At 39.0% G+C, this 24,369-nt stretch overlaps 6 protein-coding genes and 1 long non-coding RNA gene across 8 annotated transcripts; 5 read left to right on the top strand and 2 right to left on the bottom strand.

The window, feature by feature from the left end:
- Positions 1–376: 376 nt before the first annotated feature.
- LOC145914284 (uncharacterized) lies at positions 377–1,178 on the bottom strand. The gene is made up of 3 exons (XR_014403372.1): positions 981–1,178; positions 751–785; positions 377–547 (listed from the first exon to the last, which is right to left on the bottom strand). It is a non-coding gene; the product is annotated as an uncharacterized LOC145914284 (long non-coding RNA).
- A 1,107-nt stretch (positions 1,179–2,285) lies between these two features.
- Positions 2,286–2,985, bottom strand: LOC145914303 (uncharacterized). Its single transcript, XM_083002115.1, has 3 exons — positions 2,737–2,985; positions 2,603–2,667; positions 2,286–2,415 (listed from the first exon to the last, which is right to left on the bottom strand). Exons 1-3 carry the CDS (start codon positions 2,961–2,963, stop codon positions 2,351–2,353), a joined length of 357 nt encoding a protein of 118 aa, XP_082858241.1. The 5' UTR covers positions 2,964–2,985; the 3' UTR covers positions 2,286–2,350.
- A 2,705-nt stretch (positions 2,986–5,690) lies between these two features.
- Positions 5,691–6,579, top strand: LOC145914250 (uncharacterized). Of its 2 annotated transcripts, none has more exons than XM_083002052.1 (4): positions 5,691–5,874; positions 5,964–5,995; positions 6,222–6,356; positions 6,460–6,579. In XM_083002052.1, exons 1-3 carry the CDS (start codon positions 5,720–5,722, stop codon positions 6,338–6,340), a joined length of 306 nt encoding a protein of 101 aa, XP_082858178.1. In that variant the 5' UTR covers positions 5,691–5,719; the 3' UTR covers positions 6,341–6,356; positions 6,460–6,579. The 2 variants fall into 2 exon arrangements, with proteins under 2 accessions (XP_082858178.1, XP_082858179.1); XM_083002053.1 differs by having other exon boundaries at positions 6,222–6,378; positions 6,460–6,491.
- A 1,080-nt stretch (positions 6,580–7,659) lies between these two features.
- LOC145914242 (uncharacterized) lies at positions 7,660–8,530 on the top strand. Its single transcript, XM_083002044.1, has 4 exons — positions 7,660–7,882; positions 7,958–7,989; positions 8,197–8,328; positions 8,418–8,530. The coding sequence occupies exons 1-3, from the start codon at positions 7,674–7,676 to the stop codon at positions 8,325–8,327; spliced, it is 372 nt and encodes a 123-aa protein (XP_082858170.1). The 5' UTR covers positions 7,660–7,673; the 3' UTR covers position 8,328; positions 8,418–8,530.
- Positions 8,531–9,744: 1,214 nt separating this feature from the next.
- Positions 9,745–10,679, top strand: LOC145914176 (uncharacterized). Its single transcript, XM_083001963.1, has 4 exons — positions 9,745–10,024; positions 10,092–10,123; positions 10,348–10,482; positions 10,570–10,679. Exons 1-3 carry the CDS (start codon positions 9,810–9,812, stop codon positions 10,479–10,481), a joined length of 381 nt encoding a protein of 126 aa, XP_082858089.1. The 5' UTR covers positions 9,745–9,809; the 3' UTR covers position 10,482; positions 10,570–10,679.
- A 6,512-nt stretch (positions 10,680–17,191) lies between these two features.
- Positions 17,192–18,112, top strand: LOC145914247 (uncharacterized). Its single transcript, XM_083002049.1, has 4 exons — positions 17,192–17,457; positions 17,532–17,563; positions 17,740–17,874; positions 18,018–18,112. Exons 1-3 carry the CDS (start codon positions 17,249–17,251, stop codon positions 17,871–17,873), a joined length of 375 nt encoding a protein of 124 aa, XP_082858175.1. The 5' UTR covers positions 17,192–17,248; the 3' UTR covers position 17,874; positions 18,018–18,112.
- A 1,689-nt stretch (positions 18,113–19,801) lies between these two features.
- Positions 19,802–20,734, top strand: LOC145914367 (uncharacterized). Its single transcript, XM_083002190.1, has 4 exons — positions 19,802–19,986; positions 20,066–20,097; positions 20,295–20,429; positions 20,626–20,734. Exons 1-3 carry the CDS (start codon positions 19,802–19,804, stop codon positions 20,411–20,413), a joined length of 336 nt encoding a protein of 111 aa, XP_082858316.1. The 3' UTR covers positions 20,414–20,429; positions 20,626–20,734.
- The last annotated feature ends 3,635 nt before the right edge of the window (positions 20,735–24,369 follow it).

Below are 24,369 nucleotides of genomic sequence, written 5' to 3'. Positions count from 1 at the left end.
AGCAATGAGACCAACGCTCAGTTTCGCACTCCCTTCCTGAACGATACTCATTCACTCCAGTTTTACAATGAGCTGAACCCGTTTAGCAAATCTTATTTAACGTTCTGGGCGAAAACAAAAAAGTTTCAACCATTGTGATAACGTTTTCTACACCTATTGTCGTGAGTCACGTGGCCATAATTATGTCTGATATTTTTAAATGAAAAACGTTGAAAGCGGCCGTACGGCAGATGTAAATCATGTGTTTTGTTTCTTTTAACAATCACCATTGCTTTAGACTTAATTGAATGTTTTTTGTCAAAATAAACGTTGCCAACAATGGAGTTTTATTTCCATCTGGGTTATGGCACAATTGCAATGCGGAGTTTATCGTCCGTTTGTTTTTATTGACACCGAAAACGCAGGTACACAAATAGTTGCACAAACACAGGCTTCCGATCTTGTGTCGAAGTTAGTGTTGTCTCACGGAGTGCTGGTCACTCTGAATCAAGGTCCAGGAGCGCGTCCAAGTCCTCCAAATCGTTATCTTCTTCCTCCGTTTCATTTCCTGCCATAAGGTATTGTGTAACATTACATATTGGGTTGTGAATGAGCAAAATGCATTTAAACGCATTTGATTTAAACCGAAATAAAATGTATGAGATCTCTGTGATGTGTTAAGTGTGTCTTTACGGGCCGCAGGTACGACTACAACTTAAAAAACAGAGAATGCTTGGGAAACTAACAAACATTTTACTGACAAGTACTTACTGTCATCTGAGGAGTCTTGGCCCTTCACCTTTGGTCTGCAAAACGATAAAATATATGTTATGGCGCTAGATTTGAAAAATAGAATTAAAAATAATAAATATATCTCAAATAAGTAGTAGTAACAATAGTATAGTAAAAAAGAATCCTTCGTAAAGTATGACGCATCAATGATTTAACAACAATATAGTAAAAACTACAGGGATTTGTAGCAATAGAAACGGTGAACGTACACATGCAATCTTCCTATGTAGGCCGACAAACGATTCACTTCATTGACAAGTTGCCCTGCCTTGTGGATAGCTTTCTTTATTTGTGCCCTCCTGCGCCTGCACCAAAGACAGTCAACGTTGAGCAACAGGGCCAGACTGATTGCAATGATAAACACAAATTTTGCCATTTCGATTTGCAGGTGTATTGAAACAAAACCAGTAACTGAAAAAAAAAATTATCATTGTTGAAAATTAACAAGTTTCGAAATATATCGCATTGATTGCAGCTTCATGTATCTTTCTGCCTACATTGCTGCTTTGATGCACTTATGGTGTGTTCTACGTTAGTCTTCCCAGCTTAAATAAGCAAAGCACTGATACCGGATTTCAAAACAATAGAGCAACCCAACAGGATTTCCCCCCACGTCTATTACAAATAACCTTGAAACTTTCACACGTATGGTTTCTGCGTCTTCGTTTTTCGCACAGCTTGCATTCTCGTGCACCGGACACCGTTTCAAAACCCGATACCAATTTCGTATCAAACAATAAGTTTTTTTTTTCCTCACAAAGCTTACTTCTGTGTATATTTCGCTCGCATTCATTCATTCACTGCAAGCTTAGAAACGGGAAATTTAATTGTCTTTTCACAAAAAGCTCGTGAAAATCCGGCAATCCATAAAATCAAAATTTCGATCAAAACGCATTCAAGCTGGGTCTCAAATATCAAATGCTTATACTGCTATCCACAGTGTTTGTTGTGAGCAGTCCAGAGCAAATGGTATTAAATCTTTCGGGTGGATACTGGACCATATATATTATATGCAAAGCTAATATATATCATACGCAAACTACATAAAGCGTAGTGATGTATCGGGCTGAACCCAAGTAGGACTACGCATATTTCAATTTTGGCCGCATTCCAATTCGAACAACTAATCCTACATGACATTACGTGGACTCAAATCAAGACAACGGCGCTTAGCATCGCGCGTTTGTGTACAAAACGGGGGTTTGTAGGATTAAAACACAAGGGAATTAGTGCAAGAATGACGTCACTAAAATATATTTATATCGCTGCAGCGAAAACACAAATGGTACATGTGACGTTTTACGACATGACCACGTTTTGAGTCCGGCGATAATACTTAATGTAGGTATTCTGAATCGGCCACATTGTCGTATATTTATGGTGTTGACGCATACCTAGTAAAGCCCTATTACATTTCGGATTACTCAATCTCGTGAAGCAATTCTAAACCTAGGTGTAGAAGTCAACAAACCGGACAAAACAATTCCTAATTTTGCGCTACAACGACGATACGTGGAAATTAAACTTTTTTATTCTCGAATTTTGCTCGCCAGTTGGCGTGCCATCGTAAACCATGATGTCACATATCAATGATGTCATTTCCTGCCTCATCCTGTGTGGGTTTCATATGGAGTGCTTCCATCCCTGTAACGTAATAAAGGGGTTTAGTCGAATTGTACATCTTTCAACTTCATTTGCATTAAAATAAATCGAAATGCAAAAAGGAGAAGTCGGTTAAGGGACTACTAAATAAAAATATAGCGCGGCATAACTTTTAAGTAAAGAAATATCAGGACAGTATTGCGTATTCACTTATGTCAACTTCCGTTACCATGCATTCTGTATCCTTCTCCTTGCTGGGGGTAATACTGCCCCTGTAGTTTGCTTCCCATTCCCCTATAAACAAAATGTATGTATACTCTGTATCGTACAAGCATCGTATAATACGAAATACAGAAAACCAACCTTCTTGGACTTGAAATCATCATCATCAACTCAGGAAGATAGTGCGCCATTTGCCTAAACAGAGCTGATCGGCCACTTCCCCACCTCGGTTTTCGCTGTGACCTTCTTGACTTCGAACTCCAGAATCGTCGTCCTCTTCTACTTCTACTTCTCCTTCTCCTGCGGCAGTCTACGCTGGCGACGAGGATCGCCAACGCGAGGGCCCATATTACCAATGATTGCTTCATGGTTCTTAGTGTTTACAGTAAATACGACTGCAAGAAATTAGTCAAGTCAGGACCTATACTTAAATACTAGTGTGGCCATTTAGGCGCCCAGTGTTAAAATAATGTTTGCGGGCACAATTTTCATGCCACCCCGTGGATTTAAACCCGTGCTACATACCACTCATATATAACACCTTTTTCCACCTGGTTGTTAATTGAAACGTTGCGATAACCAACACGTGATTGGCTGACGCTGCATACATCTGCACGAGAACCACAGGCACGATGAAAATACATCAAGTTTATAGGTTTCGAGACAAATGGATCGAAATTCACACGTAGGAAGCGAGTACATACCGAGTTAATATGGTTTTGGAGTAAAACTTTCGAGAATAAATTTGAAACAATGTATTTTCGCATCCACTCAAAATCTATTTCTTCTCCGGATTCCGGGAAATCCGGTAATTGAATGCACCGGTTTCGTTCTGCACAACACTCACCATTCAAACATCCGCATTCGGTTTTCTTTTCGTTTATTGAATAGAGCATTGAGCATAAGATAGCTTCAGAAATTTTTTCATACATTGTGATAACAGGTTTATGAAACGCAAACAGTGCATTGATCCGGAGGCCATAAGTCCGGATTGAAATTCCCTGTACAAAAATCCAGGCCTAAGAAAGTGAAAGCCTTATTCAAACGCCGGGATCCACCATCCTGTCTCATTTGAACAAAAACTTTCGCCTGTGTCAACGGTTTCGCGCCGGAAAGTTTGTCCAGTGCTAACAAAGGAAATCGCTCTTTTTGGTAAATAGTTGCGAAACACCATCAATGGACACCTCCGTCATTTTAAAGTAAAACGCCTGGTTGTAATGACATATATATAGCTACACAAGAGCCCGTTCGGCCGGCATCTGTTGTTCTGGCAGTTGAAGATTTTTCAAGTAAAACGTGCGACTGTTTTGATCAAGAAAACGCCGCACTGTTAGGCGAGGCAAGGTGTAGATTTATGTTTCAGATTTTGGTGTCGGTTTTGCTATCTGTTAGGAAAAGCGGTTAAGAGCCTTGGTCGATGCTGCCCTCTCCCGCCAAAAATATTTTAAACCCAACAAAAACAACGCCACCTCGCGGTTAGATCGTAGAATGCGCTAATTGGAAGTAGCAAATCTTCGAAATTATTAAACGTGGTGCAGCCTCTCTGCAACGCAAACAGGTGACTGCCTGTTTAATCTTACGTGTGTATGAAACTTGCGTGGCAATTAACAGTTTTTTGGGGGGTACACGGGTATTAGAATATAATGTTTTGAACATGCATCTACACATAAGCATGGAGCTAATAATATGAACTTTGCGAGCTGATTACAGATGGCCACTGTTACGATTAACTAGGTCTCATCGGTGCAGCTTGGCGTGGGTAGATGCTAAATAACCACCCCACAGCTAGGTAGGCAATTGTGATCATAGAAATCGTGCAAATATGTGGTATATAGTTGTGGTGGAGACTAAACAAACACCTGTCAAATTAATTTGGTAGCATTATTTAAATCTCAATTAATTTTCAAACATTTGGCACCAAACAAGTTGCAACCGTTGCATTTTGCAGGACGAAACAGTGGCCATCTATAGATGTAGCTTTCAAAATACATGAACACTTTGGTATAATTTTGTGTAGAAACGGCAAGTGATGCAGTCGTGTTAGCCACATTCGCTCGTGCTCACAAAACGTTTTGTGTGTGAGGAAACGCCCACTTAGCGTCGACTTGATGCCTCCCACATCCGCATAAATGAAAAACAAACATCGCCAGGCTTGGAGCCGCCATATGGTCGGTGCCTGAATCATTTTATCGGGAAGAGCTATTTTCAAAACAAAATAGTATTTGCGGAAAGGAAACGGAACTACTCCGTCGCTATTGCGAGAGAGTCACTTAACGCGCATCCTCTATTGAGATTCAATGTTTTGAGGAAAGAAGCATGCCATGACTTGAGCAGATAAAACTTTCATTGTTTCTGTTAGCGACTGTCTTACTACACGTCTTACTATAGGGAGTGTTTTATGCTGTTAAAAATAATTTGCAGCACGGGCATTATTTAGATTGTTGACGTTTAGTGCTGTTCCTCTTTCAAATATATGTGTTCAAATAATATTTAAGGTTGCATATTCGCCTTTGCTGCAAGTGCAAATGCCTCAGGACCAATAAACTTCTATGACGCTGTAGGTTGCACTCGCATTCAGGCATAATAGTAGCTCCCTCATAGTGAAATACCTATACATGCACTAATGAATTCTCATTTCCAAAAAACGGCATTGTTTAAAGAATATCATATAACGTTGGGAAACTGAACGCACGTCTCCCGACTGTTTGGCTTCCGTTGATTCATATCGCGTGCATCCCGTATGGAACGGTCCGCGGCTGCCATGGCTGTAAGAGGAATGCGCACGTACACAAACAAAGTACTAAAGGCACGAACACAGGAAAACCAGCTACTGGTACTAATCTCCAGAACGAAACCACAAATGAATAAGAAATGATCCACACTAGCGACATTAATTTGGCAAAAAAAACAGAACCACCCCAGAACGATATATGATACCCGAAAAGATAATGTTTAAACCCCGAAAAAATAATGTTAAGGAGGGGATTCTTGCCCTTATGAATTATTTTTAACTGTGGTACATGGAACAGTAGCCTGATAATCCGCTAAATATATATGTATGCTATCATTAAACACAAACTTAACATTCGAAGGTTAAGATCGTGTTTCTAAGAAAAACAAAACCATGACCAGACGAATTTTGTTCACCCTTATTATTTCCGTCTTACTACTTGTCGGCACCGACGCTAGGGGAAGAAGACGTAGAAGTCACAGCGGGGGTGGTAGTAGATGGCTTGGTCACGTGGTCAGGTGGGCTGGTCACGTCTTCAAATGGATTGGGTGAGTCATGTAATGATGATTGGGTACATGAACAACTTTGACTGGATATATGTCAGAGATTTGTTTTAACTGTGTTGCTTTGTATGCAGAGATCGATCGCCAGAAGAAATGACACAACAAGGTTGGTATATAACACACCCAACGTACAAAATAAAGACATTTACGAAGAGTAAATACAGAACAAAAGCTTTATTATATTCAAATCGGGAATCATAACCACACAAAATTCGTCAGGGGCAAACCTGAAAGGGGATCGGATAACTAAAGCTAGTATAAACACCCAACCACAATTAAGTTTAACAAAACCTTCAAGCGAATGCATTTTCATCCATATTCCTTCGTTCCAGAATTAATGGACCTCCAGAATAACGACGAATTCGTCCAACTCATGCACGACATAGAGATGGATGCGATGAAACTGAACGAAAAGTTGGCTACAGACGATGATTACGTCGGTCTGGACTAACTCCTTGAGGAGCAAAGTGAGATCTTCGTCGTTAAAATGTAGTATGAGCTGCAAAAAGCAGTTTTGACCTAGAGAATGCAACTTATATTTTTGTCAATAAATGCCACATTGTTTTGCAGAACTACGAGGTTCGGATAGGAATGAAAGCTCCAAATATACACAGAAAATACAAACTTTGCGTTTTCAGTGAATAAAATATGATAAACGCTTTCGCATGGTCATGTCAAAACACTTTGTGTCGTTAAAATGTACCTAGAAATCTCTATGTTCAAGAAATCCAAGAAACATAAAACAATATTCGTCCATACTCTCCACGGAAACCCCAAGAAATAGTTTCAATCAAACAACAAATTGTCACATTCACAAGATCCGGTGATATGACGTATCGCTTAAACACATTGCCGTGATGTGCCTGTGACGTCAAACGTAAATAATGTTATGTCATGAGCAGCTAAAATGCATTGAGAGCAAACATGCAATATGTAATGGGAAAGATATAACAGGGAATAGAAAATCAATTAAACCGTCACACGGACCAAAAAGTTTTGTTAATAATAGTTGTTTTGTTGCCTTGGAAAAAACATTACAGTTTCTGATATATTTTGAATAATATTAAGGGCTATATATTGATGCTAATGAAAGATACTGTGCATGTGGCATGAATCATGTTATATATATACATTTGTTCGCCTGCAGTGACTGCATGCGTTCCCCAGTACACAGAATATTCCGCACACAACTATTTATGTCGAGACCATATGCTCAAACACATGAAAGTGGTTGTCTATAAAAAAATAAATCACATCTTGGCAACAGCTCCCGACGCGGATCTAACGAATTTTAATAATATGGCCTGGTTTCGCTGCATTCATTTTCTTTTGAATACACAATTCAGTCACAGAACGTGCAATGCATTCATAAAAGAGAAACCACGTGTGAGTAAACGGTCGACTCGGGCGGGAAAGTTATTTTATGAATGCAAGAATTACTCAACACATTATTCCCGTCCAGCACAACAACAAACGTAAAAACGAAAGCTATAAAAGCTGACCCAGAAACTAGAAAGTCACTAGCGCCTTTGCTTCCTATAAGCGCTTGTTGGTTGTAAGATTTGAAAAGGGATCAGCTTCTAGAATGGGAAAAACAGTGTGTTTTTTTAAGGTGTAATATAGCTCTTGTCTGGAAATGCGTTTCTTATAACGAGACAACCAAAACTATACAATTGTTTTTCATATCTCATGCAATAGTTTTTATGTATCCGTGCAGTTGTGTGCAATGATAAGCCAAAATTAAAATACTTTATCTTCTAAGATATTCAAACAGAAACTAAACCATGAATAAACTTATTCTGTTCGCCCTCATTTTCGCCGTCCTCCTATTGGTCGACACTGACGCTTGGGGAAGACGCCGTCGTCGCAGAAGCAGACGTCGACGCGGTCGCTTCATTCGTGGTGTTAAGAAGTGGGTAGGTCATGCCAAGAAATGGGCTGGCCACGTTGTCAAGTGGGCCGGACACGTCAAGAAATGGATTGGAGTTTTCGGGTAAGACGGCGAAGAGCTTTATGATGTGTGGTGCAAGTAATGATAAATGTCATTTAATTTTCTTTTTATATGCAGAGATAAGTCGCCCGAAGACATGTCAGAAGAAGGTTAGTATATGTAAATTATGATGTTTTGCGAAAAGTTATCAGGCAGCATTGAAATGACTATTCTGGTTGAAATAAGGCAAAAGGACGTAGGCTTACATAAAGAACTGTATTTTTGTAAGAAACCAAACTTCTAACGTGCGAATCAGAGTATAAGCCTACTAACCTTTTTCTACGAGAAGGGTATAAGACTGACATTTTACACTTCAGAACTGATGGACCTGCAGAATAATGAGGAATTCGTCCAACTCATGCACGACATGGAGATGGATGCGATGAACCTGAACGAAGAGATGGCAACAGACGATGATGACGTCGATCTGGATCATCTCCTTGAGTAAAGTAAGTTAGAACCTGATAATAGTGACTCATATGTAAACAGCAGTTTTTGACAAATGAAGTTGTGATTCTATTGTTTTTTTTTTTCATAGGATTTCAAATGTCGCTGAACACCGAAAACCCACCAGTATATTCGGAACGACCGGAAATTTTCATTTCAAATAATAAAATATGAGAAATGCATTTGTGTTTCATGAATTCTGGGTTGCAGACAATGCCTAAAAAACCACCCTTGCTACACGATATAGCAAATCAATATATCATTTCGCCGAATATTTAATTGAAAAAAGCAAATATGCATTGTGGTTAAAATACATTAATAAATCAATCTGAAACAAAATAAAACCGAATGAATGTTTTTTAAAGGGTCCTCAACAGTTTAACAAAAGTCAAATTAAATCGGAAATAAACAATTTGTTTTCCAAATCGGTCCACGTGTCTTTAACGATTGATCTCGTATCGCACAGAAACATGTCATATGAGTCTATTTACGTTGTTGGAATAAGATGTCTATAGATTTGTCTGAATTACGTCATAAAAGTTTCTCGTCGATAAGCCTCAATTTTGTGACTCATTGCGAAAGAACAAAAACAGTTCGCCTTGTCAAAATATCTGCTATAGTTATAGGTAACGAGTCAATGATCAACAGACCAACGAGTCACGTGACATATGATGACCGATGAGATGTGTTATTGGTGCGCCAGAACGTAATGTGGGTTCAACGTATTCACGAAGACCAAAACAACTTATTGTTGGACATTTAAATTCTTTTACGTATAAAACACGGTTGCTAAAAACAATAGTTATGCAACATATGCGGTTTTGAGCGGTGGTTTGATGCGAATTGAAACAAATAGAGTCAAATGAACAACGTACTGGCTTCCAATAGTTAAATACTTATTGCCTCCAAAAAAAGTTGGGCAATTTTGAGCAGAAAGGGAGCAGGCTTAACATAAAAACTATCAGTATACCAACAATTTACTGGTCTAAACGTACATTGATCAAGATAGTAAACTCGTCCCTGCGAACAGCAGGTTGAAAAGTCCGGATATATTAGAGAGGAGTCATGGAATGAAAAGAGCAAGTTGAAGATTGAGTAATCGACGCGTGGGTTGCGTTCAAGGCGAATCAAAACAAAAATACAGCGGTCATGGCTATAAAAGATGAATCTCAGATATTAGAAAATCACTGTGCTCTCGGAAGAGCATGTTGGCTGAAGGGTTAACGCAGAAGAAAGTGTTAGGATAGATTGGTACTTTTGCTGCACGCACCATCACGGACGGCACGAACTTTTACAAGGATTTCTCATGAAACAAATTGTAATTTTTCTTTTGTTGGACAAAAAAGTTCGGTCGAATCGAGCGTTTTCGAAAAATATCGTGTTTTCTAAATGGTCATTGTTCCGTATGGCTGTAGTTCTTCACTAACGTTTTAAGCCTACATTTCAAGGATCTTTTGATCAAATTCATTAAGGAAACAAAATCATGAACAAACTTATTCTGTTCGCCCTGATTTTCGCCGTCCTGCTATTGGTCGACACTGACGCTTGGAGAAGACGCCGTCGTCGTCGCCGCCGAAGCAGCCGAAGACGTGGTGGCTTCATTAACGGTGTTAGGAAGTGGGCCAATAAGGCCCAGAAATGGGCTGGCCACGTTCACAAGTGGGCCGGACACGTCAAGAAATGGACTAAATGGTTCGGGTAAGACGGCAAAGAGCTTGTGGTGCAAGTAATCATGAATGTCATTTATTTTTATTTTTGCATGCAGAGACACGTCGCCTGAAGACATGACAGAACAAGGTTAGTATCTGTAAATTACCGTGTTAATTACTGCGAAAAGTAATGAGGCGACATTGAAATGACTTTATTGGTTTAAAAGAGGCCATGATCGAAAAATTTGAAAAATCCATTGTATGAAGAACTGCAGTTTTTGTAAGAAATTAAAATTTTAACCTGGGATTCAGAGTATAAACCAACGAACTTCTTCTACGAGTAGGGTATAAGACCGACATTTTACACTTCAGAACTAATGGACCTGCAGAAGAACGAGGAATTCGTCCAACTCATGCAAGACATGGCGACGGACGCTATGAAGATGAACGAAGAGATGTCAACAGACGAAGATGACGCCAAACTGGTTCAACTTCTAGAGGTGTAAAGTAAGATCAAAGCTGATAATTGTATCATATCTAAACAACACATTTTATTTAATAAAGTTGTGAGTAAATTTGTTTCGCTTTTTACAGGATTGCGATTGTCGCAGGCCACCGAAAACCCACCAGTATATTCGGAATGACCGGAAAATTTCATTTCAAATAAAAAAATATGAGAAATGCATTTGTGTTTCATAATTTCCAGGTTGCAGACAAAGCCTACAATATTCACCAATGCCACACGGTATTAGGCCTACACGCCAATGAATATCATTTATCTTAAAAAGTCAAGTACGCAGTGACGAAAGTCAAATTAATTCGGTGGGTCATCAGCAATTTTTTTATTCCGTCCCCGGGTCTTTTACGGTTGATCTCGTATCGCCAGGCAATTTATCAAAAACGTCTCTTTACCTTGTTGGAATATGATGGGCATAGATTTGGTTTACATACGTCATACAAATTTCTCGCCGATAAGCTTAGATTTTGCTACGCAACACGCGGTACAAACAACATAAAACATGGATCGATTCGCATTGCGAACCAACAAATACACGCATGACGCCAACCTTAAGTTTTCTTCACCACTAAGCATTCAGGAAACCTGTCTCTAACCGAGTTGAATCATTCATGACAATTGCATGGGAGTAAATTATTTGCATGCAAACGTGCGGCTGTAAAACAAAATAGTTTGCTTCTATCAAACTATATTTTATATAGTTAGACAACGAAAAAGTATTACCATTCTTTCGTATAGCAAGGCAGGAACGCTCCACTGCGCAGGCCCCTTCATATTTGCGATCTCAGCGCTCGTATTTTGATCAAAAGGTTCGCAGGCTTCGCAGGCTTCGCAGGCTTCGCAGGCTTCGCAGGCTTCGCAGGCTTCGCAGGCTTCGCAGGCTTCGCAGGCTTCGCAGGCTTCGCAGGCTTCGCAGGCTTCGCAGCCAGAGCATTGCAACCAAACGGGATCAGCCACTTTTTGTATAGTTAGGAAACGAGTCGGCGATCAACAGACTAACGAGTCACGTATCATTTGATGACCGATGAGTTGTGCTTTTGGTGCACCAGAACGTAATGTTGGTTTAACATATCCACAAAGTGCAACAACTTAATTGTGGACTTTAAGACTCCTTTACGTATAAGACATGGTTATGCAACATATGCGGATTTTGTGCAGTGGTCCGATACAAATTACAACAAACAGACTCAAGGGAACAATGTACAGGCTTCTAACAGTTAAATAAATATTGGCCCAAAGAAAAGTTGTCCAATTGTGCATCAGAGCGGGAGCAGGCTGAACATACCAACCTTCAGTATATTTGCATGCAAACGTGCAGTACACCACATTTGAAAATAGTTCTTATGAAGCTGTTGGAAATGAAGTAAAGTTGGTACTAAGCCAGGCTAGTGACTGGAACCATGGCAGAAACCGGCGACGAAAGGAAACCATCGCAAGCACAGAGGCGGGTTCGAGTGGATCCGGCACAGAGGCGGGTTCGAGTGGATCCGGCACAGAGGCGGGTTCGAGTGGATCCGACAGGGAGCCTTTTCTAATGATTCATGGATTGTGGACAATGACACTGTTTTGAAATTAAACTACAAAATTGTATGTTTTGTGTGTTGCGGTTCCTTTAGACTAGGGACACGCGCGTAAAATAGGTATGTGCATAATTCAGACATTAACCGTGGATAATGCAGCATTAAACCAGATGTTTACGTAAATTTACCACAAATCATCGGGTTTCACCAGGTGTACTATGGCATGGCCATGTACAGCCGGACATTACCTTTCGCGATAAAATCCAGGCATATAGGCAATGTCCGTTTGGCCAGGTGTGGGTATGGTGATATAACTAACATGGTACGGGTAAAAGTTTCCAACTGGGTATTATCATTCATGACATGCAGGTTGGGAGTAAATTATATGTAAACGTGCATGCGGCTGTAAAACAAAACTGTTTGCTTTTGTCAAACTATGTCTATATGTAGGTAACGATTCAACAGACTAACGAGTCACGTGTCATTTGATGACCGATGAGCTGTGCTATGGGTGCACCAGAACGTAATGTGGGTTTAACATATTCATGCGTATAAAACATGGTTGGTAAAAGCAATAGTTGTGGAACTTCTGCAGAGTTTCAGCGGTGCGCAAATTGAAGCAAACATACTCAAGTGAACAATGTACAGGCTTCCAACGTTTTAATACATATTGGCCCAAAGAAAAGTTGGTCAATTGTGCAGCAGAGCGGGAGCAGGCTTAACGTAACAACCGTAAATATGACAACAATTTCACTGGTCTAAACGTACATCAGTAAGGGTATCCAACGCATCCCCGCGAACAGCAGTTTGAAAAATCCATCATATTTCAATGCAGTCTCGGAAATAAAGGGCCCACTAAAGTTTTTGATACCGACGCGTGGGTTGCGTTCATAGCGGATTAAAAATAGAAATGCAGAGGTTGAGGCTTCAAAGGATGAATCTTCAATATCGGTAAATCACTGTGCTGATGGAAGTGCTTGATGATTGAAGTGTTAAAGCAGAATGTAGTGTCAGGGTAGTTGGGTACCTTTTGCTATACGTTGGCACTTTTACCATCCCAAATGACAAGAACTTTTACAAGGATTTCCTACATAACTATTAGCAGTCTGTTCTGCTATCTGTCAGGGAATAAATAAGCGATAAAGGCGCCGTCGCAAAGGAATCGAGCGGTTTTAAAAAGTCTCGTGTTTTTATACAAGGATATTCTTCAATATAGCTGAAATCTATCACTAACGTTTTATGCTTAAATTTCTATGGTTTTTGGATCAAATTCAATAAAGATACTAAACAATGAATAAACTTATTCTGTTCGCCCTCATTTTTGCCGTCCTCCTATTGGTCGACACTGACGCTTGGGGAAGGCGCCGTCGAAGCAGCCGAAGACGCCGACGCGGTCGCTTCATTCGCGATGTTAAGAAGTGGGACAATAAAGCCTGGAAATGGCCTGTCCACGTTCAAAAGTGGGCCCGACACGTCTCAAGATCGGATGCTATTTCCCGGTAAAACAGCAAAGCTTGATGATGTGTGGTGCAAGTAATAATGTATGTCATTTATTTTTCTCTTTGCGTGCAGAGATAATTCCCCCGAAGACATGATAGAACAAGGTTAGTATCCGTAAATTACGATGTTAATCAATGCGAAAAGTTAGGAGACGACATAGAAATGACTTTCATGGTTTAAACGAGCACATGGACGCAAAAGAAAAATCCATTGTATGAAGAATTGTGCTTTTGCAAGAAATTAAAAATCTAACATGCGAATCAGAGTATAAGCCTATAGGTCAGTATACTGGCCTTTTACTACGAGTGGAGTATAAGAATTTTTACACCTTAGAACTGATGGATCTGCAGAGGAACGAGGAATTCGTCCAACTCATGCACGACATGGAGATGGATGCTATGATGATGAACGAAGAGATGGCAACAGACGATGATGACGTCGATCTGGTTCAACTCCTTGAGGAGTGAGGTAAGATTAAAGCAGATAATTGTAATTTATATCTAAACAACACATTTTACTTAATAAAGTTGTGATTACATTCGTTTCGTTTTTCACAGGGTTGCAAATGTCGCAAGCCACCGAAAATCCACCAGTATATATGGAACGACCGGAAATTCTCATTTCAAGTAATAAAATATGAGAAATGCATTTGTGTTTCATGAATTCACAGTTGTAGACAAAGCTTACAATATTCACCCATGCCACGCGAAATTGGGCCTACACGCCAATGAATATCATTTGTCTGTTCATTTTAATTAAAAAGTCAAGTACGCAGTAATAGAAGTTACATTAAGTCGAAGAGTTATCAACCATTTTTATCGGTCCCCGTGTCTTTTACGACGACAAACAACAAAGAAACATTCATCGATTCGCATTATGAAAGAACAAATACACGCATGATGACACCTTAACTTTATGTCACCACTAAGCAATTATGAGGTCTGCCTCTGACCGAGCTTTTTCAATCATGACAATTGCGTGACATACAGGTTGGAAGTAAATTGTTCACACGTAGACGTGCATTCGACTGTGAAACAAAACAGTTTGCTTTTATCAAACTACCATCTATAGTTAGGTAACGAGTCACGTGTCTTTTGATGACCGATTAGGTGTGTTGTTGGTGCGCCAGAACGTAATTTGTGTTTAACGTATCCACGAAGACCAATACAACTTATTTTAGAACTTTCAGATTCTTTTACGTATAAAACGCGGTTACTAAAGACAATAGTTATGCAACATATGTGGAGTTTAAGCGGTGGTTCTACACACATTGAAACAAACACACTCAAGCGAACAATGTACAGCTGGCTTCCAACATTTAAATGCATATTGACCCAAAGAAAAGTTGGTCAATTGTGCGTCAGAGCGGGAGCAGACTTAACATAACAACCGTAAGTGTGAGAACAATTTTACTGGTCCAAACGTGCGACAATGAAGATGGCCAAAGCGTCGCTATGCGCAGCAGCTCCCATTGCATTGGAGATCCTGTGGAGTCACGGAAGAAACAAAGAGAATTAACGTTAAAGTAACTCCGCGTGAGTTGCGTTTATGACGGCTTAACAATACGAAACAAAGTGCTAAAGGCTATAAAAAGGGGAATCTCGGATATCAGAAATTCACTATCATTTCGGAAGGCCGTGTAGCTGAAAAGTAAAATAAGCAGATGAAGGTGTTGGAATGGTTTTGTACTTTTGTGGCACGTTAACACATCTGCCACCCGCAATACGTTTGCATTGATTTTCATTGCAGCCATTTCGGTTTGTCATTGCTGGGAACAAAAATGCCATCGAAAAGGGATTCAGTGGTTAAATCAGATAGGATTTTGTAAACAGATATTGTTCAACACAACTTTAATCTAACGTCAAGGTTTTGTTCTTAAATTTAGAGTAAAACCATGAACAAATTTATTCTGATCGCCCTCATTTTCGCCGTCCTCCTATTGGTCGACACTGACGCGTCGAGAAGACGCCGTCGCCGCCGAAGCAGCCGAAGACGTCGTTGCTTCATTGGCGTTGTTAAGAGGTGGGTTCATCATACAAAAAAAATGGGCCGGTCACGTCGCAAGATGGATTCTAATGTTCAGGTAAGTCGCTAAAAATGATGGGCAGTGCTATAAGTGCTCGTTGAAAAACGATTTTGTTAATTTGCATACAGAGATCAATCACCCGAAGACATGACAGAACAAGGTTGGTAAACTCAACCGAAATAGTAAAATAATACAAAACTTTCCTGGTTCAAGGAGTTAGTAATTTGAGATTGACGCTGTTTTGATTAAAAAACACAAATATTTTGGACCTACTTACATTGTTTTGGCAGCTAAAATACATTGTCATTGATATTTTTAAACTCCAGAACTAATGGACCTCCAGAATAATGAGGAATTCGTCCAACTCATGCACGACATGGAGACGGATGCGATGAAGATGAATGAAGAGATGTCAACAGACGACGGTGACGTCAATTTGGATCAACTCCTTGAGGTGTAAAGCAAGATTAAAGCAGATAATTGTAATTTATATGAAAAAAAACACTTTTTGCCAAATAAAGTTGTAAATATATTCGTTTTTTTTACAGGATTGCGTTTGTCGCAAGCCACCGAAAACCCACCAGTATATTCGGAACGACCGGAAATTTTCATTTCAAATAATAAAATATGAGAAATGCATTTGTGTTTGATGAATTACAGGTTGCAGACAAACAATATTCACCAATGCCACGCGATATTCGCCCTACACGCCAATGAATATCGTTTGTCTGCTCATTTTAATTAAAAAGTAAAGTACGCAGTAACGAGAGTCAAATTAAGTCGGAGGGTCATCAGCCAATATTTTATAGGTCCCCGTGTCTTTTACGACGACAAACACAAAACCATGGATCGATTCGCATAACGAAAGAACAAATACACGCATGACGTCAACTTTAACTTTACGTCACCACCAAGCATTCAGGAGACCTGCCTCTAACCGAGCTATATCAATCATGACAATGCGTGACTCGCAGGTTGGAAGAGTCATTTGATAACCGATGAGGTGTGCTATTGGTGCGCCAGAACGTAATTTATGTTTAGCGCATCCACAAAGACCAAAACAACTTATTTTAGGACATATAGACTCTCTTACATACAAACATGGTTGTTAAAAACAATAGTTGTGTGACATATGCGGATTTTGAACGGTGTTTCGATGCAGATAGAAACTAACAGACTCAAGTGAACAATGTACAGTCTTCCAACATATAAATAAATATTGCCCCAAAGAAAAGTTGGTCAATTTTGCATCTGAGCGGGAGCAGGCTTCACATAACAACCGTAAGTATGAGAACAATTTTACTGGTCCAAACGTGCAGCAATGAAGATGACCAAAGCGTCGTTATGTGCAGTAGTTTGGAAACTCCCATTGTATTGGAGATGCTGTGCAGTCACGAAACAAACAAAGAGAATTGAAGTTAAAGTAATCCCCGCGTGAGTTGCGTCCATGACGGCTTAACAATAGGAAACAAAGTGCTAAAGGCTATAAAAGGCGAATCTCGGATATCAGGAATTCACTATCATTTTAGAAGGCCGTGTTAACTGAAAAGTAAGATAAGCAGATATAGGTGTTGGAATAGGTTTGTAATTTTTGCTACACGCTGACACATCTACGAACCGCATTACATTGACATTGATTTTCATTGCAGCCAGTTCGGTTTGTCATTGTTGGGAACAATTAGGTTTTGTGCTCAAATTTAGAGTAAAACCATGAACAAACTTATTCTGATCGCCCTCATTTTCGCCGTCCTCCTATTGGTCGACACTGACGCATGGGGAAGACGCCGTCGTCGCCGAAGAAGCCGAAGACGTCGTGGCTTCATTCGTGGTGTTAAGAAGTGGGTCGGTAAAGCCACGAAATGGGCTGGCCACGTTGTCAAGTGGGCCGGACACGTCTCAAAATGGCTTGGAATTTTCGGGCAAGTCGCCAATTAGGCTTCAGATGGGCAGTGCCGTGTTTGTTAAAAAACTTGTGTTGCTTATTTACATGCAGAGATCATTCACCCGAAGACATGACAGAACAAGGTTGGTAACATAGGATATACTTTGCAAATGGTTAAGATTGAAAATCTTCTTGTATTAGAGGGTAGAAATTAGACATAGCTGCCGTAAAATTTCCCACGTGCTTATCAAGTGTAATGCATGCTTATCTGTTTCTATTGACAGCGCAAGACTAGAATAATACAGACTTTATTCTTTAGAACTGAGGGACCTGCAGAATAACGAGGAATTCGTCCAACTCATGCACGACATGGAGATGGATGCCATGAAGATGAATGAAGAGATGTCAACAGACGATGATGACGTTGATCTGGATCTACTCCTTGAGGAGTAAAGTAAGATCTTTATGTATCATTAGATTTTTGTGAGTAAGTAATGAGCAAAACTGAATATTGTAGTGTTGTACAGTTAAGTTATTGCAAAACTACAATATCGGCTAAGAAAAAATAAATTATGTTAACTTTTTAACAATTTTCAGACGTTTGGTTCTAAGGTTTCACCCATTTGATCATGTGAAACATCGACCACCATATTCAGATCTTCTTGTTAAATAATAAAACGAGGAATAATGACGATGTTGAGTGGTGATAATATGATGTAGTTTAAACATTTAGATATCATTTTAAAACCCACATCAATGCTAATGACATCCTACGTCGACGACAAAAACGGCAAGAAATAATGCAAAGGAAATATAAACTGCCTCGTTGACGAAACTTTGATAAATCAAACTTTCGATTTAAAGAAGTAAACGATTCTGACCATGTGTCTATTTAGAAAGATCCAATTTTGAAGAACATTTCGCCGGTTCATCGAATCTGGCCCCGAACTTGACGAATAATATTATAAAAAGCATCCAACACAGTTTAACAAAAGTAACGCTTTCGCTTGGTTATGTTAAGACACTTGATATCGTCATGCTACATACAAAAATTCACCACCTGGCGCAGCGTTTGACAAGTGTTCCGAATTTTAAAAAGGAAATAGGATCCCACACAGTTTAACAAACGAAACGCTTTCGCTTGGTCATGTTGAGACGCTTTGCGTCGGCAGGTTACATATAAAAATTCACCACCCACATTCTCCATGCGCAGAACACGAAATTTGTCTAAACTTTCCATGCAAACAACAGGAAGTAATCCCTTTTTAAAATAAATTGTCATAAACGCTATAAGCACTAACAAGATGTAGTGATATGAAATGTCGACTAACCACATTGCCGTAACATGTGCCTGTGACATCACACGTTAACACTAATTACGTCATGCGCAGATAAAATGTTTTCGAAGAAAACACAAGTTTCTAAATGTGTACTTCAATTAAGCAGCCGAGGTTAAATCCATTGAAAAAGAATCCTTGTATCGTTACTTTCTCTGCGATTACGAAACAAACAAAATGCGAAAACACAGTTTCTTGTGACAAGGGTGGATCTACAGCAGCTATACAAGAACACTGAGGTTTGAAACATAAGACATCTATATGTTTTCCACAAACTGTCAAACGTTCCGTTTGTACAAGCATGATTGACAACTATAGCAACAATATACGCGTTTGGATTTGTAAATCCTACGTCGACAGGAAAATTGAGAAAATTGCTTACGTTTTGGCACAAATGATTACGGCGTTAAGATGGCAATTTTGTTGCATTTTGCAATTTAATGCAGTTCTCAGTGCATTATTAATAAACATGGGGGCATATCTTGATGCTACAACAAAAACATGACGTACATACGTGTGCGCGACTCAACAATTTTATGATATTTCACGTAAATGAAACTATAAATTCGTCAGACTGCAGTGACTGCATGCGTTTCCCGGTACAAAGAATAAACCACACGTAACTATTTATGTCGGACGCACATGCTCAGAGACATGTATTATACAAAACACGCCGAAGCAACAGCTGCCGGGTGGGCAAGTTATTTCATGAAAGCCAAAATTACTCATTTCCCCTGACCTGAACATAAACAAATATAGAAACGAAAGCTATAAAAGCTGACCACGAAATCAGAATGTCACTTGCGACTTTAATTTCTACAAGCGCTTGTAGGTTAAATAGTTGAAACAGAACATACTTCTAGGATAAGTTTTTTTTTTGCGTGCAGTGTTGTTAGTATCAGCAATTCTGTAGTCTAAAAAGGCATTTGTGATGACAGGACAATCAATGCATGCGTGTAGTTTTATGCATGCTTGTAGGTGTGTGTGATGATAAGAAAATAACAAAAAAAATTACCGTTTAAACATTTAAACAGAAACGAAGCCATGAACAAAATTATTCTGTTTTCCCTCATTTTTGCCGTCCTCCTATTGGTCGACACTGACGCGTTGAAAGGACGACGCCGTCGCCTTCGCAGCCGCCGCCGCCGCCTAGTCGGAACTATACGTTATTTCTTGCACAGTCTTCTTAACTGGGACGCCAACGCACCGAAATTCCCCATAGTTTCCAGGTACGTCGCCGAATTGGACACATATGCGTAGTGCAAGTGTTTAGAAATACATTTTAATTGCATTTCCTCTTGTATTCAGAGATCAATCTCCCGAAGACATGACGGAACATGGTTGGTAAAATTTAAAAAATAAAAAGATAAATAAAAACCGAAAACTTCCAGGTATATGAGGGCAGTGATTAGAAAATTGGCCGTTTTAGTGAAAAGAACACGAATGTTTCACGCACGTATCAAAATATAGACTAACTTACTTTCTTCTGGCATCGTAAGTTTATTATAAATATACAAATAATCTTTTACCTCTCCAGAACTTATGGACTTCGAGGATAACGAGGAAATCGACCAACTTATGCACGACATGGAGATGGATTCGAAGAAGAGGAATGGAAAGAAGGCAACAAACGATGATGACGTCGATCTGGATTAACTTCTACAGGAGTAAAGTACGACCTAGATACGTATTGTAAATTTTGTGAGGTAAAGTACTACAACAAGTGAATATAAATCGACACTTTTTGAATGGACAAGTTGTTGGTAGTTTTGTTTGGTCAAGTTATTTCTAAACTACAGTATTCTCCAAGTAAAAAGATATTATGCTGTCTTTTGAAAAGAATCTTGATGGTTTTTACCAATTTCCAGGCGATTGACTTGAAGATTTCATCAATTTGATGCAGGATTACAAGTCAACGTGACACATCGACCATAATATTCAGATCTTGTTGTTAATTTAATAAAACTTGAAAAATGGCGATGTTGTGTGGTGATTTTATCAAGTATTTCGCACTTTAAGATATTATTTCAAAACCCCACATATATGCTACCAACGGCAAACGTCGACGCAAAACAACGTGAAAATATTGTAAAGGAAATATCGACTATCATTGTTGATGTTCGATTTAAAGAAGTAAAAAAAAACAGATTAATCCGGGTGATCAAAAACTTGCGTTTCCAGATAATAAAACATGAGTAACGCTTACGCTTGGTTATGTTAAGACGCTTGGTATCGTCATGTTGCATACAAAAATTCACCACATACATTCTTCATGCGCAGAACATGAAATTCGTCTAAACTTTCCATGCAAACAACAGGAAGTAATCCCTATTAAAGCAAATTGTCATCAACGCTATAAGCACTAACAAGAAGCAGTGATATGAAATACCGACTAACCACATTGCCGTAACACGCCTGTGACGTCATATGTTAACACTGATTTCGTCATGGGCAGCTAAAATATTTTAAGAGTAAACAAAAAACACCAGTTATGGAAAGCTAATAAAGGAACAGAAAAATCAATTATTGACAAAATGTCCAACTCAGGTCGAACTAACCGGGTAACGGTTTACCAGTAAACAGATTAACAGAGGTATCCGATATCTTAGTTTTGCTTTGTTGGTGAGCGCGATAATAAAATGCCAACGTTTTTGATGCGTTTTTACAGTTTGTGCATTTATTTTAGGTCTGCATATTCTTTGTTTGTAGATTCTAAAGGTTTACTATAACTAAGCAGTTGATTTACAACGAAGGTAATAGGATTCAATCGAAAAATATGGCGATTTCGGAATGGAGCACAAATGCTTGAGATTAATACCTTTGTAGGATAACTTTCTTCGAGATCAATGTCAAAAACTTTCTTGTAACAAGGGTGGATCCACAGTTGCTAAATAAGAACCACTAGCGTTTATAAGAGAAGAAATCTATGTTATTTTTCACAAACAGTCGATTTTGGGATAACCGGTTGTCTGATAACTACCGTTTATCATCCGGTTTGACGGTTACTTAAAATAAAAAAAATCCGGATATTTATAGGTTATCCGGATAATAAAAGTATTTTGTATCCGAACTGACCGAACGTCAAACAGAATAATTGCTTTAAAGCAGTTCTCAGTGCAATTAAAGCAGTTCTCAGTGCATTATTAATTACATGGGGGCATATCTTGATGCTACAACAACAATATGACGTATATTCGTGTGCTCGACTCAACAATTTTGTGGTATTTGATGTAAATGAAACTATAAATTCGTGCGTCTGCAGTGACTGCATGCCTTTCCCGGTACATAGAATAAACCACACGTAACTATTTATGTCGAAGGCATATGCTCAGACATGTATTATACAAAACACGCCGAAGCAACAGCTGGCGGGTGGGCAAGTTATTTCATGAAAGCCAAAATTACTCATTTCCCCTGACCTGAGCATAAACAAACATAGAAACGAAAGCTATAAAACCTGACCACGAAATTAGAAAGATAGTTGAGTCTTTTTAGTAGAGTTTGTTGGTTGAACAGTTGAAAATGTGCAATGTTTGTATTATCCGTAACTCTGTAGCCTGGCATCCGTGTAAATGCGTGCCATGATAAGCTGAAATCAACATATATTATCTTTCTTTACTATTCAAACAGAAACTAAACCATGAATAAACTTATTCTGTTTGCCCTTATTTTCTCTGTCCTCCTATTGGTCGACACTGACGCATGGGGAAGACGCCGTCGTCGTCGTGGCCGAGCCAGAGCTTGGCTCCGTAGATTCAATAAAATGATGACTCAATGGGGCGCTTATCCAAAAAATTTTGCTAAAGCTCCCGGGTATGTCGTCAAATTAGACACGGTTGCGTAGTGCAAGCGTTTGGTAAAAAAATCAAGTTAATCTTCTTTTTATGTGCAGAGTTCGATTTCCCAAATACATTGGAGAACAAGGTTGGTAATATTAGAAAAATGAATAGATAAATAAAAACTGAAAACTTCCAGGTTCAGAAGGACAGTGATTAGAAAATTTTACCGTTTTAGTGACAAATTTCTCACGGGTGTATAAAAAAAATACGCCAACATTCTTTCGTCTGGCATTGTAAATTTATTGTAAAGATACAAATAATCTTTTACCGCTCCAGAACTTATGGACTTCGAGGATAACGAAGATATCGACCAACTTTTGCACGACATGGAGATGGATGCGAAGAAGATGAACGAAGAGATCACCAAGGACGATGATGACTTCGATCTGAATCAACTCCTTGAGGAGTAAAGTAAGATCTTTAAACGTCACGAGATTTTTGTGACATAAAAGCACTGCAACAAGTAAATATGTTTTGAATTGACAAGTTGTTGGTAGATTTGCATTGTTAAGTTATTGCTAAACTACAATATCGAATACTTAAAAATAAATTAACTACTAAAAAGATATTACTGTTACTTTTTACCGATTTCCAGACGTTCGATTCAAAGGTTTTACCAATTTGATGAAAGTCACGTGAAACATCGAACACAACATTGAAATCTTGTTGTTAATTTAATAAAACATGAAAAATGGCGATGTTGAGTGGTGACGTAGTGAAGTATTTTGCACATTTAGATATGATTTCAAAACACCACGTAAATACTAATAACGTCAAACGTCGACGCCAAACGATATGAAAATATTGTCAAGGAAGTATGAATTACCGCGTCGATCAAATGAAATTAATAGAAGTAATTCGAACTTTCGATATAAAGAAGTAAACGATCTCAGACAGTAAAGAACGAGCTGACAAGTCGCGATCGGGGACAATTCGCCGATTATCAAGTAGGGATCCGAGCTCAAAAAGATTTCGAGTGTAAAAAATGTACCCCGGTGTTTGACAACGTTATCCTACGTCTGAGAAACATCAGCATCTTTTTTAAACCGATCGCCGCATTCTTTACGACCGTTGTTGAATCTCGCAGCAATTTATCATAAGCGTCTATTTACGTTGTTAGAATACGACGTCTACACACTTGTTTGAATTACGTCGTAAAAGTTTTCCGCCGAGAAGCATAAATTTTGTGACGCAATGTGCGGTACAAACAACATTAAAAAAGTATGGATCGATTCTCATTGCCAAAGAACAAATACACACATGACGTCATCCTAAACCTTGCGTCGAGTATTTCTTTTCCGACCACTAAGCATTCAGGAGGTCTGCCTCTAACCTAGTTAAATCATTCATGACAATTGCATGACATGCAGATTGGGAGTAAATAATTTACATGTAAACGTGCGGCGGAAAACAAAACAGAACTTTGCTTTTATCAAACTACCATCTATAGTTAGGTAATGAGTCAACGATCAACAGATCAACGAGTCACGAGTCATTGGATGACCGATGAGGTGTGCTATTGGTGGTCCAGAACGCAATGTGGGTTTAACGTAATCACGTTGACCAAAACAACTTATTTGAGGACTTTTAGGCGCTGTTAGGTATGAAACAACAATTATGCAACATCTGCGGATTTGAAGCGGTGATTGGATATGAATAATGTATTGGCTCCAATGAGCACTAAGAAAAATAATTGGGAGCATGTTATTAAAAAATAAATTTTGCTGCCAACGAAAGTGCAATAAATGGATAGTTTGTTGCTGAAAATATGAC

Source organism: Ascidia mentula, chromosome 9, assembly GCF_947561715.1.
Source record: "Ascidia mentula chromosome 9, kaAscMent1.1, whole genome shotgun sequence".
Lineage (NCBI taxonomy): Eukaryota > Metazoa > Chordata > Ascidiacea > Phlebobranchia > Ascidiidae > Ascidia > Ascidia mentula.
The sequence above is the reverse complement of the archived record's forward strand: the minus strand, read 5'-3'. Positions and strand labels throughout refer to the sequence as shown.

Bases quoted from the DNA above. Each gene is read 5' to 3' on its own strand.
- LOC145914303 (XM_083002115.1), bottom strand. From the start codon at position 2,963: ATGAAGCAATCATTGGTAATATGGGCCCTCGCGTTGGCGATCCTCGTC. The intron at 2,668-2,736 runs GTTGGTTTTCTG...TTTTGTTTATAG, and splicing joins ATGATTTCAAGTCCAAGAAG to GGGAATGGGAAGCAAACTAC. The intron at 2,416-2,602 runs GTAACGGAAGTT...ATTACGTTACAG, and splicing joins AGAAGGATACAGAATGCATG to GGATGGAAGCACTCCATATG.
- LOC145914250 (XM_083002052.1), top strand. From the start codon at position 5,720: ATGACCAGACGAATTTTGTTCACCCTTATTATTTCCGTCTTACTACTT. The intron at 5,875-5,963 runs GTGAGTCATGTA...CTTTGTATGCAG, and splicing joins CACGTCTTCAAATGGATTGG to AGATCGATCGCCAGAAGAAA. The intron at 5,996-6,221 runs GTTGGTATATAA...CCTTCGTTCCAG, and splicing joins AGAAGAAATGACACAACAAG to AATTAATGGACCTCCAGAAT.
- LOC145914242 (XM_083002044.1), top strand. From the start codon at position 7,674: ATGAATAAACTTATTCTGTTCGCCCTCATTTTCGCCGTCCTCCTATTG. The intron at 7,883-7,957 runs GTAAGACGGCGA...TTTTATATGCAG, and splicing joins AAATGGATTGGAGTTTTCGG to AGATAAGTCGCCCGAAGACA. The intron at 7,990-8,196 runs GTTAGTATATGT...TTTACACTTCAG, and splicing joins CGAAGACATGTCAGAAGAAG to AACTGATGGACCTGCAGAAT.
- LOC145914176 (XM_083001963.1), top strand. From the start codon at position 9,810: ATGAACAAACTTATTCTGTTCGCCCTGATTTTCGCCGTCCTGCTATTG. The intron at 10,025-10,091 runs GTAAGACGGCAA...TTTTGCATGCAG, and splicing joins AAATGGACTAAATGGTTCGG to AGACACGTCGCCTGAAGACA. The intron at 10,124-10,347 runs GTTAGTATCTGT...TTTACACTTCAG, and splicing joins TGAAGACATGACAGAACAAG to AACTAATGGACCTGCAGAAG.
- LOC145914247 (XM_083002049.1), top strand. From the start codon at position 17,249: ATGAACAAACTTATTCTGATCGCCCTCATTTTCGCCGTCCTCCTATTG. The intron at 17,458-17,531 runs GCAAGTCGCCAA...ATTTACATGCAG, and splicing joins AAATGGCTTGGAATTTTCGG to AGATCATTCACCCGAAGACA. The intron at 17,564-17,739 runs GTTGGTAACATA...TTTATTCTTTAG, and splicing joins CGAAGACATGACAGAACAAG to AACTGAGGGACCTGCAGAAT.
- LOC145914367 (XM_083002190.1), top strand. From the start codon at position 19,802: ATGAACAAAATTATTCTGTTTTCCCTCATTTTTGCCGTCCTCCTATTG. The intron at 19,987-20,065 runs GTACGTCGCCGA...TCTTGTATTCAG, and splicing joins AAATTCCCCATAGTTTCCAG to AGATCAATCTCCCGAAGACA. The intron at 20,098-20,294 runs GTTGGTAAAATT...TTACCTCTCCAG, and splicing joins CGAAGACATGACGGAACATG to AACTTATGGACTTCGAGGAT.